The sequence below is a fragment of the Lonchura striata genome, chromosome 6 (genome assembly GCF_046129695.1).
Source record: "Lonchura striata isolate bLonStr1 chromosome 6, bLonStr1.mat, whole genome shotgun sequence".
In the NCBI taxonomy this organism is placed as follows: domain Eukaryota; kingdom Metazoa; phylum Chordata; class Aves; order Passeriformes; family Estrildidae; genus Lonchura; species Lonchura striata.
The window spans coordinates 11,032,866-11,051,940 of record NC_134608.1 but is presented as its reverse complement, the minus strand read 5'-3'; the positions used below and the strand labels follow the sequence as shown (position 1 = coordinate 11,051,940).

Genomic DNA, 19,075 nt, shown 5'->3' with positions numbered 1-19,075 from the left:
TCTATTTATGTTAATCTAATTTTTAGTGATGATTTTGTTCTGGAAAACCTATACCCATGATCTTTCCAGAGAATAGCTATGAATTGCTCTTCAAGCTAACCTCCAGTAACAGGAACCTTGGATTGTAAGTCTGTAGTGCAGTAAGACACAAAACCTGGTATCTGCTGTGACAATTCAGGCCCTTGTATTAATTAGTTGTAATGGACTGAGTCTTACTTGAAGTAACCTGCTGCAATGCATTGAGAAACTGGAGCATCCTGAACTAAACCTTCTTGTCCTATTGACCACAGAGCTTCCTCTTTCTCAAACTGCTTTTATGGTGAAATACGTTTCCAGATTTATGTCTCAGTAACCCAAGAGGAGGCTATTAAATGCTTACACAAGGAGTTAAAGTATTATTTGAGACTCTCCCATGTGACCAGCCATTACTAAATTAGGGAAGCTAAGACTTCCTGCTAATTTCTTGGGTTGCTGTAATGGTTTGGGCATTTGCTTGCTTTTTCTGATCCTGAATTCGTTGGCTAAGCATTTCTACCTTTCTGACCATCCTCTCAGAACAGCTGTCCTCTCTGACAGTGGCTGAAGTCAAGTATTCAAAGATGTGTATGAAGAATGCAGGTACACAGCTTTCTAATCTCCAAATGGAAATCTTGGGAGCCCCTTCTCTCACTGATGCTCATATGAAAGCAGGGACTTTCATCAGCTCTAGTATTTTTCTGTGATAAGGGGTTCCGTTGTACAAGCTTGTGTTGGGAGGAAAAATTGCTATCTCAGCCTGCCTCACATACTTGTTTTGGTCAATGCTTGCTGTTTGCTAAAAAAGAATTCTGATGTCTGCCCTCTCCTGCAAAATTAACTATTTTTCAGAGTTAATCCCTGAGATTTAACTGTCCTGGTTTTGTTTCCTTACAAAGTGTGAATCCCAGATCAGTGAATCATGTGCAATTTAATAATCTTTGTGCAGTTCTTGCCCATTTGTGAGGAACAGAGATAAGAGCTACATGCATCATGATCCAATATCAGTTGTTACTATAATGCCTTTGCTTTGTTTCAGCCTCTATGAGAGACTTTGCTTTCCTGCACCAGAGTGTCTGGAACTGGTATCACTGCCTCCAGCAGAGTTTCAATTATATAGTACAGAAAAAAGCACTGTTGATCCAGTGAGCATGCACCTTCCTTTCAGCAGCTGCTGTTTGTGCCCAGCTCACAACCTGGGTTGTGGTACCACTTACAGCCACTATTAAAACGCTGCCTAAACCAGTTCCACCTATCAGCAAATGCTGATGGGGAGATCAAGAATCTCAACTATCCTAGAGCTTGAGCTTCCCAAACTCTTCAGCTCTTCTATGTTAACTTCTGCATTAGGCCTGAATTAACAAAAGGTGTAATTTCAGGTCACAGGTTAATCCACCCACAGCTGGGTTCTCATACTGAATAAATACATTCCAATGAGTAGATAGTGCAAAGGTAAGCCACAAGGGACACTTACTCTTTCCTCTCCTGTCACTCCTGTCATGTATTTTCCATGCTGTGTGAAACAGCTGCTTCAAGTGAAATCTTCTTCAGGTGAGTTTAGGGTTTTTGGCTGCAGTTTGAAAGTCAAGGGGTTCAGTTTTATTTAGCCTCAGCTGATGGGGCTGAGAGCTAGAGCGTCTAATAGCTAGGACTTAAAATGAGGGTCCTGGCTGCCTCACAATGTTGTATTCTTAAGCTTTTCACACATCTTCATTCCAGAGAACGCTGTAGCCTAGTTGCAGTACACACAAATCTATAGCTGCAAGTAATTGGTTGTTGGTTTGTTTGGGGTTTTTTCAATTAACCTCACAGTTTTCACTGCAGCAATCTTTGCCTGGGGACAAGTCAAGGGGCAACCACAGTAGCTTGTGTCTTGGAGCAAAGGCCTCTGAAACTTACTGTTTAACCACATGTTCCAGGCCGATTAAAAACCATTTCCAGCTGAGGGAATGAAAGAAAATGAAAGGATGAAAGAAAAGTTGCTTTAATAAAATAAATACACAGGTAGAAGGATACAATGCTAACAGTTAAATAATATTTTGAGTGGCTTTCCATCCTATGAAAGAAACTGGAAACTAAAAACCTCTGCCAGTTGTACAAAACAAATGCTTGCACAAGTTGCTGGTACTAACATCTTTCAAGCCATCATTATCCTTTCATAGTTAGTAGTTCCCCTGCTACACAAATGGAATACCCAGATTCTAGACCTGATTAAAGAAATTACCATACAGGAAAGGAAGATTAGATACACAGTTTTTGCTTTCTAACTGGCCTCCCATCTGTGGGCACCATTCCTGCAGCTCCTGAATGATTGCTTTCACTAAGCAGCTGTGAGCTAATGTGTTATCCCACTGTAAACACTATTCTAGCAGCTACACAGAAATTGCCAAAACATTGGTCAAACGAGGAAGGAGCAGCTGTGTTAACAGCAACTAGACAATTTCTCCCCCTTTGAAGGAGAAAATAAATGATGGGTTGCCAGTAATTGCAGTCGGTTCAGTGTGATGCAGTTCAGCTGTTGGTAATCAAACCTGTGTGTTCACTATTCAGAGGGACGAGCAGGAACCAAACATGACAAGAAGCAGGTGCCAGACAAGCCATAGCTATTGGGAGCTAACTGCAGCCAAGGGGTCATTCTTCTTTCCCTCCTGACAAACCCTTGTCAGTGTTGGTGAAGTTTCAGTGTAACTGAGCAGCTGCCTCCAGCTACTTCACACAGGAGCTGGGGCTGGTGCTTCCAGAGGACCTGGCACCAAGCTTGTCTGTCATGCTGTGGATATTCCTTTGCTAGTGTTCAGTGGAATTGCCACACAGCTTGTTTGTGTTTTCCAGGTGGATCTCAGAGCTTACTGTACAGTGCACTGCATTTGTAACTGGCTTGAGGCAGACTGTTTAGTTCAGGTACACTCTGCAAAGGAAATCTCTACCAGAGTGATCCTTCAGAACAGTTTGTCCAGTGATTTATTCATTCCTTAGATTAAGTTGCACGGAATTTCTTTATCTTTAGTTTTTCACTAGCACTCTCTGGAGCAGGAATCCCTTGTTTTCTTTTAATTACGGGCTGCTCGGCCGTTGTGCCATCAGGATGAGCTGGGAGCGGGGGCTGTGGAGCAGCGACAGGCGGGATTGCAGGGAGATCCGCGGGGACTGAAGGGTTGCCAGCCCTCGGTGAGGCGTGGTCAGGTGTCAGCCCCGTGGGGGGAAATGCTTCTGTGGCCGGAGGCGGCTCCGGTGACTGGGACAGCTCCTCGAGGCTGGGAGGCTCCAGGGCTGCTCCACAGTCACCTACTGCCTGAATTTCTCTGACATTTGGAGAATAAGGGAAGGATTCTTCATCTTCTGAAGTATCAGCATCCTCCAGAGGTGCTGCTTTTGAGGCACTGTTCCTCCATGGTGCAGCTTTTATACCACAGTCAGTTTGAACAGATACGTCTTCTGAATCACCATCATAAGGATCTAAAAACTAGAATAAACATCTCTAAACATGGTGGATAATTATTTATCCCTGGAAAAAAAAAAAAAAACAACCAAACAAGATGCAACATACAATGGACTTTAAAATCCCTTTCAACCTAAGTCACAGACTTACTGTGGAAGCTTTTCTATCCACACACTCCTACCTCTATTTTAGTTTTTGGATGCTACACCAAAAACTGTGTAATACCCAAAACCTACTTGTAGTCCTCTGGATTCCTTTGCTTTTTTGGGTTCTCCAGCAAGTGGGCTAGGCACAACCTATTTAAGAGAAGTTAACATAGGCTTATAAGGCAGTTTCCCATAAGTTACCAAATTAAAAACAGAGCAGGTGGAAATCCTAGTGAAGAGGAAACCAGATTATCACTTGGCTAAAAGACAATAAAAAATGTATCTCAGTCTAATTTTTAAAGATTTAGTAAAGTTAACCTAAAAGAGAGCTAGGATAAGTCTTAAAGCATTGCACTAAAGAGAACAATGAGTAATTACATACCACCAGAAAAATAAACCAAACCAGCACTTAAATAACAGTAGTCAGGATACAATTTAGAGACCTTCCGTCCCACTCAGGTCCCTTTTTGTTCTTTCACATGGGGATGATTTGAAATCCTGAAGTAGTGCTTAGAGTCTGGGTCTAGTAATAAAAAAAAAAGTCACGTAGGGAGACTCCCTTTAGAAAGCAAACCACAGGTACCAAGTCTCCCAAAGGGAAAGAAGTTAACAGCAAGGAAAGTGGGAAAGTTCTTCTTGAAAAGGATCCACCACAGGTGCTCAGAGAACACTTTGGCAGTCAGTGCCTTGCTGCTTCCAGTGGGAAGGAGGAGAACTGAGCACAGCTGAGACAAAGCAGGGCTCAGGAATCTGGGCTCAACAGAAAACCAGAGGCTTTATCAGAGGAGCTGAAGTGCAAGCCCATTTGTGACCATGTATTCTTATGTTGCTTCGAGGACAGAGACCCCCACAAAGCCCTTCTGCTTCTCCAAAGAGCACAGAAATCCCCAATCCTGGCACCTGCCTCAGCACCCTTGGTGAGAGCAGCCAGCTCTTTCTTCAGGCTGGGATCTGTGCAAGCTCCCCTTCCAGCCTTGCCCTGACCTTTCTGGAAGGTGAAGTGGTGGCAGACTCACAGCAGGCAGCTTCTCCAAGTCACAAAACATGGTGATTCACATAGACCAACAGTGAACATCAATTCCAACAAGTTATACCCACAAATTAAGTATTTTGTTCTCCACTCCAGCATCAGGTCTTTATTACATCAGTACTAAATGCACTGGTTTGACAGAACAATGTTCAAGAAGTCACCAGTATCCATAACTAATTGCCACAGCAACACAGCTGCTCTTAATCTCCTCCAAAAGGGACAGTCAGAAGGTGGAGGTTCTCCACCCAGAGCTGTAGAAATCCCACTGGACCAGAGCTGCTGAAAGTCAATCACCAGGAACACCTCAGGTCAGCATTTTCTTAGCATTTGTCTGCCTAAAACACTGTCTCTTTCCTGCCTCATCCTCCTAGAATCAACTTCAGAAAAGTTTGTAATAGTTGTAATAAAGAGCCAGATGGAAAGGGGAGTATTAGGCTTGAGGTTGCTTTGGGTTTTCTGCAGTCACAAAATCAACAACCCCACAGCATGCCTTGGATGCTCCCTACTGAGGCTGAAGGAAGAGTTGGATACATATCAGGGAATCCCATCACCATCAGAACACTTCAGAGTCAGTCCTTACCTCTGCCCTGGATTCAGACTCAGACTCTGTGCTTGACTCCACTGTGCACTTCTGCTGCAGAGGAGGAAAGGAAAGAAATTCCACTCAAAGTAGAAGTTACTGCTGCTTCAGGCTGAAGCTTAATTTCTAGTACCAGCTGCAGGTGCTGAGTTTCACCAAAGCTTCCCCATCTGAAGCCAGCTTGTTTTCCCAAATATCCCACAGCTGTGGTGCTGGTTGGGTTGTGCAAGTGAGACATAAGGGGAAAATAGAAGCCTCTCTCATCACTCCTCACCCCTAAAACCACGAAGGGAAGCAGTCCAGCACATGCCTTGTGCTTGCTAAGAATGGTTACTCCAGGCTTGTGAGTAACTTTACAAAACATTTTTTAGTTTGCACTGTGGTTCTGATTGTTTCTTTGCATTTGGTAACCCTACAGCTCTGAAATGTAACTGCAGATGAGTGACTCAAAACACCCTCATTTTTTCTAAAGCTCTTGCTTAGAAAGAGACCTTAAAAATAAACAGCTCCCCTAGTCCCCAGAGGGTAGCACAGAAGTGGAGGAGTTGCCTCCTTGCCTCCCATTTAAATTCATCCACACCTATTCTTCATGCAGCAGTCTTTTCCAGCCCAGGTAGCTGCACCATCAGGCCAAGGGCAAACCAACCAACACTTTCAGGATTGTATTTCAGTAGGCAGGTAGAGAAGCAGCAATTTAAAAACTTACCATGTATTTTCGTGCCAGTCTTTCCACGCAGTCTGGGCTTTTAACAGAATCCTCCTTTTCCTGAGCATCTACTGAAACAGGTAGAGGGTAGGAGAGCACATTTGAGAAACCTCTGAGATACAATGCCCAGACATGACTACTCCCGTTATGCTAGAAGAGTTGATCAGTCCTTCACATAGTCAATCAAAGGCAGCTTCTGTTTAAAAACAAATCAAAAGCAGCCACTGTCTTCTACCTTAACAAGATTTCATTCATTGATCATGCAGAATAAGGAAAATATAACCTTTTTAATGAAGCTATACAAGACCATTGAGGTGGTTTTTTCCCCTTTTCTTTTAGGCACTGCAAGTTTTCTCAACCTTTAAACACGCATTAATGCTGAAGATACCCAACCAGACTAGAGAGAGATAAATGCAAAGCTGTGCCATAAGCCAGCCCCCTGTTCCAGTTCCCCGCTCCCAAAATTCCCCATCCCCCTGTTCAGGGCTTATTACAGGGGCTCTCTCCCTTCCATACCCTCCATGGCCTGCCCAGCCTCCCGCCTCTTCCTCCGCCGCTGCCTCTTCCCAGCTGATGCCATCTCTGCCCCAGCACTCTTGCCTCTCCAGCTTTATGGGCACCTCCACCCTGCTCAACCTCCTCCACCTGGAGAGCTGCTCCTGCCAAAAAGAGGGAATTAAGCAAGAAAACTCGAGAGTGAAACCCTCCTGTGAAAGAAAGGCCTTTGTGCCACTGCAAGGCTCCAGGCTGTGCTGACTCTGTGGGGCCTGCACTCCTTTAGTCTAGAAAGTCCTTTAGTCTATATTTTCCATGTGCATATAACATACACACACATATATATATATTTAAAAGCACACGCATGCACACACATACGTGCAAGGCCTGGTGGCCAGGGATGTGAGACTTCCCCTCTACTCTCACCAATTTATTTTCTGGAGCCCCATTTCCTTCACACAACCCTCAGGCTGACGGAAGAGCCAACAGGCAAGGGGAACCCTCTCTTCACCCCTGTTCCCTCCGGAGGCAGCCAGGGTGACCAAAGATGTTTCCTCCTGTGATCTGCTGGAGCAGATGATCTCCCCTCCAGCAGGGGGACAGATGTAGCTGGACACACAAAGCTTTCTGAGCATCTTCTTAATCACTTCCAGTCCAGCACAGCAATTTTATTATTTTTAAATACCAGGAACAGTATTTTTTTACAGTTACCAGAGAACTATGTTCAGGTCTGTTTTTCATGGAGAAGCAGATCTGATTTGACCTTTCAAAAGCCACATTTCCATTCCCTTTCTTTTTATAGGAAATGAGGAACTATCTTTCCTTTTTTTCCAAATCAAATTCCTTTTCTTCCCATTATCTCTTTCCTTGCTGGCTTTCTTGCATCTTTTTGCACAGTGCAGAAGGTACTGCTGTATAAAAACCTCAGCAAAATAAACATTTCACTCTAAAGCCACCGGTGGGTTGTTGCTCTGAAAAGGCACCAGGAACAAGTCCCAGTGGGGGTGACAGTGACAGTAGCTGTACCAGGAGCAGCTCACAAGCTTCACCCCATTTCTGCCTCCAGCTGAGCTAGACCTGTCGCTTACACTTCTTTTCTTCCCTGACATCCACCTTTTCATCTCCTTACCTTCCCCACCCAGACTGAAACCATCTGATAATTATTCCTCTTCAGAACCTCCAACCATTTGCAAAACATAGCAACCAAGAATCTCACTCACCACCGCACAGCACCTCCCACGGCTGAAGTGGAGCTCAGGAGGCTTGTGTTAGTGCCTGCAGCACCAGCTGAGCTCAATGAGCACAAACCATGCCTCACCCAAATACAGGACTGGGAGTCCTTACTCCCACAAAAGGCTGCCCAAAATTAGCTAGGGATTCTTTACAGGCAGCAGCTGTTAGCAGCAAGGCCCCGGGCTCCAGGCACTGCTCGGTCTGAGGGGCTGCAGATGAAATGGTGGCTGCAAGGGACAGCACAGCCCGAGGCTCCCAGAGCAGCAGCTACAGTCAGCAGTGTCCCAGGGGAGATCTCCAGTGTCCCCCTCCCAGGGCACACAGCCAGGAGGTGGCCCGAGGGTCCCAGAGGTGCAGCGAGGCTCACTCCAGGGTTCTTCCCATCATTTCCACTGCTCAGTGCTCCGCTTCTCCTTGTCACTCTGGGCCCTGCACAGAACTTGTGTCAGCCCCAGCAAGCTCTGATTTTCCTTGAGTCCACGCTTTCTTGTGGTCTGGCTGCTCAGTGTAATGCAGGGAATGACTCAAAAACACCCAGCACGTCCTCAGGGCAAGAAATACTGGAGGTAACACGCAAGTTTTGCCTCAATTATTCTCTTAGAGATATATTCGTTTTCAATAGAGGTTGACTTGTGCCATCACTGACCAAGTGGAAAGTTCTTCAGCATTATCACCGTAAATTTTAAAACCCAGTGTTATGAACTAAAAGATATTTTCACCATTTTTTACACATTATGGAAGATCTGGTAGAATTTATTTTAGTCACAAGTCACACATACCTTAGTTTTGATGCAATACTATTGAATCTGATTTTTTGACACCCCAGGCTGAGCAAACAGCTCCTGCCGAGGCACAGGACACTTGAGATCAAAGCACACACAGGGAACCACAGCTCCTGCCTCACTGGCCAAGGAAATGTCCTTGCTTTGACAGTGCTGCTTTCACTGACATTTAGACATCAGTCTTACACAGACTTTTATGAGGTAACCGTAATGTGAAATGATTTTGAACATTTCTTATCACAATACAGAATGTGAGGTGTGGAACACAAATACCCCACTTGTGACATTCAGCTTTCAGCAGTAGTATAAGCAGCATTGAAGCAGTTGATTTTTTTATCCATCTGAGGAAGAATTCATATTTGGAGCCAATTTGATCACCTCAGTCTAGCGAGCTGACATATAGGAAAACCAGCTTGAATTCCTCAGCTTGCAGTGTATCCACAAAACAGGGGCTGGCCTCTCCCCACCCCAAGTGCTACTTTAGCATAAATATCTTACAAAGCACAACTTGTGCAAGTTACTTTTAATTAGTTTGCATGAAACTGAGTTTAGGTACCTGTGAAATAAGAGTTAGGACCAGAAACTCCAACTTTTCACCTTACTGCAATAAGAACACCCAACACACCATTGTCATATATATGCCAATTACTTTACACTGGGGCACCCCTGTATCCTGGAGCAGAAATGGACACAGGAAAGCAGCAGGGTAAGCAGATCAGAATTTCTCTTGAACCCCTCCTCCTCTCGAATCAGTTCACTGGATTTAAGACATTGTACCAAATACAATCTGCCTGAAGTCAACAGAAAGGCCCCCAACAAGCACCAAGGTCAAGTTGCTGGATGGAGCTGCTTATTATGAATTCTTTTTTCTACTCCAAGACAAATGCCAAGGAATACAGAAAGCAGCACAACCACCTCGTTCCCTGGCAGGCTGTGTGATGTACTACTGGCAACTTCTCAGGTAAAAGCTCTTGATCACCTCGAGCAGCACCATGAACAGGGCTGCAGCTCCACTCACCCAGACTTCAGAACAATTGCTGAACCATCCACATGAATTATACCCCAACTCAGAGCAAATCACTTTTCCAGAGACCCTTTCTTCTGCTCTGGTGTGGCACTGGTTTTGTAGTGGGATCACCAAGCACACCCCTATTCATACATTGAGGGCAGCAGCTGGAGCTCAGGATCCAGAGCATGTGGGGCAGGGGCAAAGCAGTTTTGTTTCAGTGTGAACAGAAAAGTCAGTGACACCATCTCAATTCTTAACACTTTTATTCTTACAGTTCTAGGTTTGAACTGTACATGCAGAGTTGCATAAGTCACAATAGAGATTTACAGTGGATTCTATTCTATGGTAGAGTGCAATCCAGAATCCTTGAACAGTATAAAAAACAACTTTAAACATCAAGACCTTGTTAGGAGCAGAAGGATTAAAGCTTCCCCAAGAAATTCAGCTCTCCTAGATACCTAGTTACTAGGTACTGTATGTTAGACACTTAGGAGTTGAAGAGCTGTGTAACACTAAACAAACTTGAACACCCCGATGTCTTCCCATTAACGTCTTTCCACATTTCTGGCAATTAAGAATAAGTCAAAAACCCTGCCACCTGCAACCAGCTAATACAGACAAAAATAACTACTCCTTACTTGCCTGTTTAGGGTTGTACAGTGTTAAAGAAAATATTCCCTCAATGGCGTTTTTATCTCACATCAGCTGAAAAAGCAATGTAACAAAAATAAAGGTATAACATCTTCGAAAATAAATATAAAGAGGGAATGCAGACAAAGTGTCAAAGATTTTTTTTTTGGCAGGTAACATTCATAATATACAAAATATAACTTATTCATATTAGCCAAGGAAACATTCATGAGTTCCTGTAAACTGATCTAATCCACCTCCTCCATGCGTGATGTGTCATCATCTCCTTCAAGAGGTGGCATCTCCTCAGTGACTGCTGGGCTGGCTTCTTCTGCAGCAGTGTCATCTTCATCAATGCCTGTGCAGGAAACAAACACCCATTAATGCTGACAGCACACCTCAAACTTTTCATCTCCACAGTACTTCGGCCACCTGAGGGTTCATTTTCCACACTACCAAGCAGGACCAAGACTGGTACAACCCTGAGTTCACAGGAGTCAGGACAGATCTGGCAACTTACCCAGCCCAAGTTTGATCATTCTATAAATGCGGTTGGCATGTGTCTGAGGGTCTTCTAAGCTGAAGCCAGAGGACAGGAGTGCTGTCTCGTACAGCAAGATGACAAGATCCTTCACAGACTTGTCATTCTTATCGGCCTCTGCTTTCTGCCTCAGTGTTTCAATGATGGAATGATCAGGATTAATCTCCAGGTGTTTCTTTGCTGCCATGTATCCCATTGTGGAGTTGTCCCTTAATGCCTGCGCTTTCATGATCCTCTCCATGTTGGCAGTCCAGCCATAGGTACTTGTTACAATGCAGCATGGAGAAGTAACTAAACGATTGGACACAACAACCTGCAGAGAGAATACAAAGCACAGGTTTGCAATTAAAGCATTTCAACAAGTACAACTGATTTACCCCGCATTGATTTTTAGATTGACTTTTACACACAAGTAAACCAAGTACTACTTTTACCTTTTCTACTTTCTTTTCAAGGATATCTTTCATTATCTTGCAAAGATTTTCGAACTTTGCTTTCTTCTCCTCCTGTTTCTTTTTCTCTTCCTCATCTTCTGGAAGCTCCAAACCCTCTTTTGTTACAGAAACCAGGGTCTTGCCTTCAAATTCCTTCAGCTGCTGCACACAGTATTCATCAATAGGCTCAATCATGTAGATCACTTCCAGCCCATGTTTGCGAAGACGCTCCACAAAAGCAGAGTTGGCCACCTGATCCTTGGTTTCACCTGCAAACACCACCACAGGTGAGCCTCAGCACTAACACCAGCTTGTTCAGCTTCTACAGAGCCTAAGCACCAGCTGTGGTGCTTCATGTCCCAACCACAGGAAAAAAAAACAAAAAAAAAGGGCTCCAACAACCCAAAAGACACTCAAGCTGTTTAAGCTGACACTCCAGCATTTAATATTCTTCACTGATTTGGAAGCAAATTTTTATTTCCTGGAATCCCAGATAAAGAATGCTTCCCATTCCTGCCAAACAAGGGAACTGGGAACCCTGTTAACAGCATTTATAAATCTCTCAGATGGTAAACCTACATGCAGTGTTGGCCTTTCTGAGCATTTTAGGTCCCAACTCACCAGTAATGTAGTAGACATGCTTCTGGTTTTCCTTCATCCGAGTGCAGTAATCCTTCAGGGAAACCATTTCATCACCAGATGCAGATGTGTAGTACCTCAGCAGTTCTGAGAGCTTCTTGCGGTTCTGCGAGTCCTCATGGATGCCAAGCTACAAAAAGCAGAAGAAAAATCCTTGAAGTGATTTCCTTCACCTAAGTACCGAACTGTGGTAGTTTTAGTAGCTCAGGCACAACAGTCTGAAACTGCAAGTATCTGCACTGTTCAGCAGAAAGACCACAAACCTTGATGTTCTTTGAGAACTGCTCATAGAACTTCTTGTAGTTTTCCTTGTCTTCAGCCAGCTCAGTGAAAAGTTCCAAGCACTTCTTCACCAAGTTCTTGCGGATCACTTTCAGGATTTTGCTTTGCTGCAGCATCTCACGAGAAATATTCAGAGGTAAATCCTCAGAGTCTACCACACCTCTCATGAAATCTGCAAAACAGAATTACCTTTGCTAGTCTCAAACAAACATTACACCCCTCACTCTACTTAGATGTGCCTCTGCCCATAAGAAACTCTAGATTTGTTTCTATACAACTCCAGTAAACATAAACTAAGCAATACTTTTAACTGCTCAACAGCTGTTTAGAACTGAAATCTTCCCCCTTCAAAACTTCTTTATACACAAAAGGAAAACTTAACTACAGAATAGCTAAGCAGTTCTTTTAACTTTTCAAGGAACACCTTCCCCAGCATTATACTCACTCAGATATTCAGGGATCAGTTCCTCACAGTTGTCCATGATGAAAACTCTGCGCACATACAGTTTGATGTTGTTCTTCTTCTTCCTGTTTTCAAACAGATCAAAGGGTGCACGCCGTGGGACAAACAGGAGAGCCCTGAATTCCAGCTGCCCTTCCACAGAGAAGTGCTGTGAGAAAACAAAATTATCATTTTAGCCTGTTTGCATGGCTCCACTGTGGTAATCACTTAGTAACTCTTCAAATGCATAATTACAACTGCAACCCATCAGAGATCAGATTACAGAACAGTTGTGACACTGGTGAGGAACAAGCACTTTCCTAGACACACTGAATTAGTTTTAAGTTATGAGGGCTGCAAACCAATTCAGAACACATTCAGCTCCTTACACAGCATACTGAGATTTAGAAAGCAAATGTGTTTTTATAGCACTTCCCACCATCAAAAAGGCACAAAACCTTTTCAGTGACAAATTGCAAACGTGATGAGGTTTTTTATTTATATATAACCTACTTTCTAGTTTAATTAGACATAGTAACTAAACTATTAACTGGGAAGGCACCTCATGAGTGTAGGTTCCATCCAGATTTGAACACCAATGCACAATGGTTCACAATTCAGCAGCATGTTAAGCAACCTTCCATTTTCAGTGCTATGTTACACTCTATGTATATACAAATACAACAACTGTCTTGAGAGACAAACTTACTTTGACAGCCAGGTGGTCTTCCCAGTCATTAGTCAGACTCTTGTAGAATTCTCCATATTCCTCATTGGTTATGTCATCTGGGTTCCTGGTCCAAATAGGCTTGGTCTTGTTCAGCTCCTCCCGATCAATGTACTTCTCCTTAATTTTCTTCTTCTTCTTCTTGTCTCCATCCTTCTTTTCCTCTTCTTCATCAGAACCAACATCTTCAATCTCTGGTTTATCTTCTGACTTTTCCTCCTTCTCTTCTTTTTCCTCTTCCTTTTCCTCAGCCTCATCATCACTCACCTCCTTATCACGCTCCTTCTCCACCTACAAAACAGTATCAGTACTTTAATTGCAGAAGCCTTGAATTTTTTAAGTACCAGTTCTAAAGTACCCCCCTGCAGCCTCACAAAGCCAGAAAACTTCAGGAACATGGTGTCAAGCTCTCCCCCCACTACACTCCAAAGACTCTCATTATAGGAGCTGACAACAAGTGGTGGCGTTTCACATGCTATGATCCAAGTTCTTACTGTTCAGTTTTATTACAGTAAGTGACTTGTAACAATACACCTAGATTAATTAAGGGTTTGGAAACGGACACCACTGGCTCCGAAAACCTTTTCTTTACGTAGTCCTGTGAAATACTATTTTAAGTAACAGAACTACATTTCCCCAGAGCTTCTTCCTCCATGGTAACATCTGAAATAACTAAAACTTAACAAAAAATACAGACTGCTCCTTCCTACAAGAAGTGATAATACTTATTGAGCATTTCAAGCAAGGTACATACAAAGAGTGTAATTGGGTAGCCAATGAACTGAGAGTGCTTCTTCACGATTTCCTTGATTCTCCGCTCTTCCAGATACTCAGTTTGATCTTCCTTAAGGTGCAGGATGACTTTTGTTCCACGGCCCAGAGGTTCACCTAGAATGGAGTTTACAAGTTTTACTTTGCTGTAGCAGAGCAGATTTAATGATTAACTCTTTAAAAACCACACTGCTCTATCAGCCATTTTTTCACCTTAGCAAAATGAAACTTCTGTTTATAGGAACAACCTAGGTCATGCTTTCTCAAGTTTACTTCGTGTAAATTTCTAACAAGGTTCAGAAGATGTCTACTCTGTTCAGTCTTTAAAGACTCTGCATACAAAGTTGTTGAGATCTTACAAATACTTTTCCATGTATAAACTTTGAAAGCTTAATGCACCGTTTACCTGGGCATTCCATATATATCAAGTTATGCCAACTCAAATTGCAAGATATGACCTGGACCTATGCCTGATGTGACACATTACTTTTATTAATTTCTTTTGTGTCTTTTCCAAGGCAAACTTTACACCATTGCCAAATGTGTTTAAAAGGTGTCACTAAGCAGAAACACTGAGCACTCACCATTATCCAGTCTGACAGTGAAGGACCCTCCAGCTGAGGACTCCCAAGCGTACTGCTCATCATCGTTGTGCTTGGTGATCACTGTCACCTTCTCAGCAACCAGGTAGGCAGAGTAGAAGCCAACACCGAACTGACCAATCATGGAGATATCAGCCCCTGCCTGCAGGGCTTCCATGAAAGCCTTGGTGCCAGACTTAGCAATGGTACCAAGGTTGTTGACCAGGTCAGCTTTGGTCATCCCAATGCCAGTATCCACAATGGTTAGAGTGCGATCATGCTTGTTTGGAATCAAGTTAATTTTCAGCTCTTTTCCAGAATCCAGCTTGCTTGGGTCAGTCAAGCTTTCATACCTTATCTTATCCAGAGCCTGTGAAAAGAAGGAACATTATTTCGTTCAGTCAGCAGAGGCTCTAACATTCCCTGACTATTCCTAGAAAAATCTCATTAATTGTCAGAATTAACCAGGATAGTTTTGGTACTTACATCTGAGGAATTGGATATCAGCTCACGGAGGAAGATTTCCTTATTGGAGTAGAAAGTGTTGATGATCAGAGACATCAACTGAGCAATCTCAGCCTGAAAGGCAAAGGTCTCCACCTCCTCCTCCATTGGTTGGTCCTGAGTTTGCACAGCTTCCGGCATCTGTGAAAGGAGAGGGAGGAGTTGAAATTCCATCCGCAACAGCTTACTTAACATATCCTCTTACAGACAGTGACAATGGCATTCTGAGATCAAGTTTTTTAACCACGCGGTTTCAGCACCAGGGAAAGACACACACATGAAAAAAGCCCTTTCCAGATCTTATTTCCATCCAGTAACGATTCAGAAATTTTAAGGACAAGACTTTTAATATAGGCTTGCTTTACACTCACTTTACGCTGCATCACCTAGGGCAAGACAGGATTTTTCCTTTCCTCCCTTTATTTACGGATTAATAATATGACCTTTATTTTCCCACTTGACAGAATTACCTAAAACCTGTATTTGTATTATCTCTCTTATCCGCCTCCCCCTACTTGCAAACACAGTGTATCACCTCCACCAGCAAACGCTACCCCCACCTCCCAACTTATGTACCAACAGCGCTCAGCCGTACTCGCTTCTCTGGAGGAGCATTTACGTTAATAAATACTCGTTCTTCACCGGGTACCTGCTGCCCGTTTGCCCCCCGTGCGGGAGCGAAACCTTAGGGACGGCAGACTTCACCCGAGAGCAGTCCGTCCAATCTCGGCAGAAGGGAGGGCGGCAGCGCGCTCCCGGAGCCGCGGGCCGGGCGCGCTCCCGCCGAGCCGCGGGCGCGCTCCCGGAGCCGCGGGCGCGCGGCCCCGCCCCGCCCCCCCGGACCGCGCCCGAGCGCCCGAGCGCGCGGGCGGCGGCGCAGCGCCCCCTGGCGGCGCCCGCCGGGGCCGCCGGACGTTCTAGAAACTGCCAGAGCCTTCCCTGCCCCCCCCCCGCCCATTCCCCACCCCCACAGCGCTGCGGAGAGCAGCCCCCGAGCCCGCTGCTGCCTCACCATCTCCTCAGCCCCGCTCCTGCCCGCTGCTTTCTCCCCAGCCCCCTTTCTCTGCCTCCGCCATTCCGCTCTTCTCCCGCCCCCACTCCCCCCCTTCCCTCCCGGCACTCTGCTCCTTTCCTCTCCCTCTACCGCCTATTTCTCCCCCTATCGCCGCCGCTTTTTTCCCCTCCCGACTCCTTCCCCCCACCCCGCTCCCCCATCTTGCGCCCTCACGGCCGGGCCCGTTCACTGGGAGCGGATCGCCCGCCCCGGAGCGCGCCCGGCTCGGGCTCGGCAGGCTGCCGCTGCCGGGCGGAGGGGGCGCTGCAGCCGCGCCCCGGGGCCGGCACAGCCTGCCCTGGCCGCCCGCTGCCGCGCCGGAACCCCCCGGGAGCCGCGCCGCTTCCCCACCTCCCCGCTATTCTTGCGGGAACACCGATTTTCTGAACGAGATTCACAATCATCAGCGCCGCTCCCCCTTTTACCCGTACCCAGCCTGTACGCCCCAACCGCCTTTCTCAGGATCTAAAAAGATAGAGGGAAGCACGGCCAGCGCCACGCGGCTCCCGCAGCGCACCCCACCCCCCACGCACCCCGAGCGAGCCCCGCGCCCCCAGCCAGCCCGGGGGTCGGACGGAAAATACTCCCTGCGCCGATCCACCGCCGGCTGCTGCCTCCACCGCTCACCTTGGCAGGGGGAAGGGGCGCTGCTCTCCTCACTGGCGCTGCGACACAGCTCTCACGTCCGCTGTAGGCTCTCTAATGCGCGCTCCCCACAGCCCGCCCGATTTATATACGGCGGGACCCGCCTCCTTCCAGAACCATCGGGAACCTTCACCGCCGGCACGGGGGGGCGCGGGGAGGGGGCCGCGAGGCGGGGGCGGGACAAGCCGGCCGGGGGGCGGGGCCGCGCCGCTCCCAGCCAATCGCAGCCGTCCGCGACAGGAGCGGCGGGGCTGGCGGCTGAATGGGCGCGAGCGCGCGCGCTCCCCGCGCCCCGCCCCGCTGCGCCCCCAGCGATTGGCTCGGCCGGGATTCCGGAGGGAGGGGGAAGGAGGATGCGCATGCGCAGAGGCCGCGCGGGGCGGTGCTGAAGGGGCGGGGCCCGGGGCGGTTGCGCGGGTGCCGGATGACGTCACTCGCTGCCGAGCCCGCTCCGAACGTCCTAGAAGGGGGCGGGGCTGGGGCCGGGGTCTCTCTCCCCCCCCTCATTCTCCCCCCGCTCCGCTGAGCGGCAGGGAAGGGCCTGGAAAACTCGGGGTGCCCCCCCACGCCTGCCGGGAATGGCCCCGGGCTGGGGTGCGGGGCGGCGATCACCCTGTCTCCCCGTTCTGAACCCCTGTCTCTGCTGCGTGGCCGGTGCGCCGGCGTGCGGCGCGGGGGGCGCGGGGCGCAGGTGTGTGAGGGCGCTCAGGTGTGCGGGTGCAGGAGTTCGGGGTTCAGGTGTGTGGGGGTGCAGGAGTGGGGCGCTCAGGTGTGTGAGGGCGCTCAGGTGTGAGGGTGCAGGAGTTCGGGGTTCAGGTGTGTGAGGATGCAGGAGTGAGGCGTGCAGATGTGTGAGGGCGCGCAGGTGTGTTAGGGTGCAGGTGTGTGAGGGCGCTCAGGTGTGCGGGGCGCTCAGGTGTGAGGGTGCAGGAGTTCGGGGTTCAGGTGTGTGGGGGTGCAGGAGTTCGGGGTTCAGGTGTGTGGGGGTGCAGGAGTGGGGCGTGCAGGTGTGTGAGGGCGCTCAGGTGTGTGAGGGTGCAGGTGTGTGACGGTGCAGGTGCCAGAGTGTGGCTGCGCAGGTGTGCGGCGGTGCGGACGTGAAGGTGTGCGGGTGCTCAGGTGTCTGTGCGAGCTCAAGGATTTAAGTTACTTAAGGATTGAAGCTGCGTGGCTGTGAGGAGTGCAGAGGCGCAGCTGCGCGGGGTGCGGGAGTACAGGTGGAGGTGTGCGGCTCTGTGTGCGCAGGTGGAGGTGTGCAGCCGTGCGGGGGTGCCGCTGCTGCCGTCCCTGGCTGGGAGCCCGGCACCGCTCCCCCTGCGCTGCTCGCCGGGCAGGATCCGGCCGCGCTGCCGGGCGTAGCCGGGTGAATCACGGCTTAGGGATGCTGTGGTAACGCCTTTCGCCTGCTCAGGGAAAACAACGCCGGTTCTCACGCGGCAGGTCTAAGTCTGCGACTTAAGAAAATTCTGCCTCTCGGTCTGTGCACTTGCACAGGGTAAAAAGAGCCGTGGGACCGAAGCCAAGCGGCTCAGCAGACCTACATAGCTATGCAGTTACTTAAGGATTTAAGTGCTAATAGTAGATAGGAGGCATAGGCCAGTGCTGTTGGGTTTATAACAGCCCAAAGCCTGAAACCCGCTGGGATTCTCAGCCTGAACGTGGCCTTTGCCAGTTCATCTGGGAAATCTTGGTTGATGTTCAAAGGGCACCGCAAGAGACACCTTCATACATACATTTACATATCCTGCATAAAGGTTTTGAATACACACATCTCATTATACCAAGCAGCTCTGTGATTGCACCATTTAGCAGGGCGGGTATTTTTATATCCTGAATGACCTGATTGGGAGCAGGGAGTTAAATGCAGCTCTTCCACATCTCAGGAGAATGATCTGCATCCCATGCGTTCCAGACCAGACTTCTAAAACTTTCTTCTTGGAGCTGATCCACTTTCAAGGATATAAATACCCAGAGAAACTAGATGTTAAAATTATGCACTGATGTAAGCATGAATTTAGACAAATCTCCTTGCTCTAAAGAATGGCTATTTATTTGAGGAATAAAAAGACTGTTTCTGTTGCAAAAATTCATCTCAGGTGCAACTCCTTTCCATTTTCTTTTGGCCCTTAGATGTGCCCCAGACTTCCATCTAGTTCAACATCTGTCTGCCTTTGAGGAATTGAAGTTTGAGTTGCCTAACCTCCCCTTCTCCAAGTTGAGCATCTGAAATAGACTAGCTGGCATGAATTAGATATTCCAATACTTAGGTCCATTAACATATTTAATCAAAAATCCTCATGCTGAACTTCGTGTCCTTTGCATTAGTTATCCTGCAGTTTTAACCCAGACAAGCAAATCTGATTTTATTGGGATGAATTGGGATCCACCAG

The 19,075-nt window shown here is 47.1% G+C and overlaps 1 protein-coding gene across 1 annotated transcript; it reads right to left on the bottom strand.

Annotated features, from left to right (window-relative positions):
* Nucleotides 1-9,681: 9,681 nt before the first annotated feature.
* HSP90AA1 (heat shock protein 90 alpha family class A member 1) lies at nt 9,682-16,793 on the bottom strand. Its single transcript, XM_021541388.2, has 11 exons — nt 16,668-16,793; nt 14,969-15,127; nt 14,486-14,852; nt 13,885-14,018; nt 13,113-13,421; nt 12,407-12,572; nt 11,943-12,133; nt 11,662-11,809; nt 11,041-11,309; nt 10,586-10,919; nt 9,682-10,423 (listed from the first exon to the last, which is right to left on the bottom strand). Exons 2-11 carry the CDS (start codon nt 15,125-15,127, stop codon nt 10,314-10,316), a joined length of 2,187 nt encoding a protein of 728 aa, XP_021397063.1. The 5' UTR covers nt 16,668-16,793; the 3' UTR covers nt 9,682-10,313.
* Between the last annotated feature and the right edge of the window lie 2,282 nt (nt 16,794-19,075).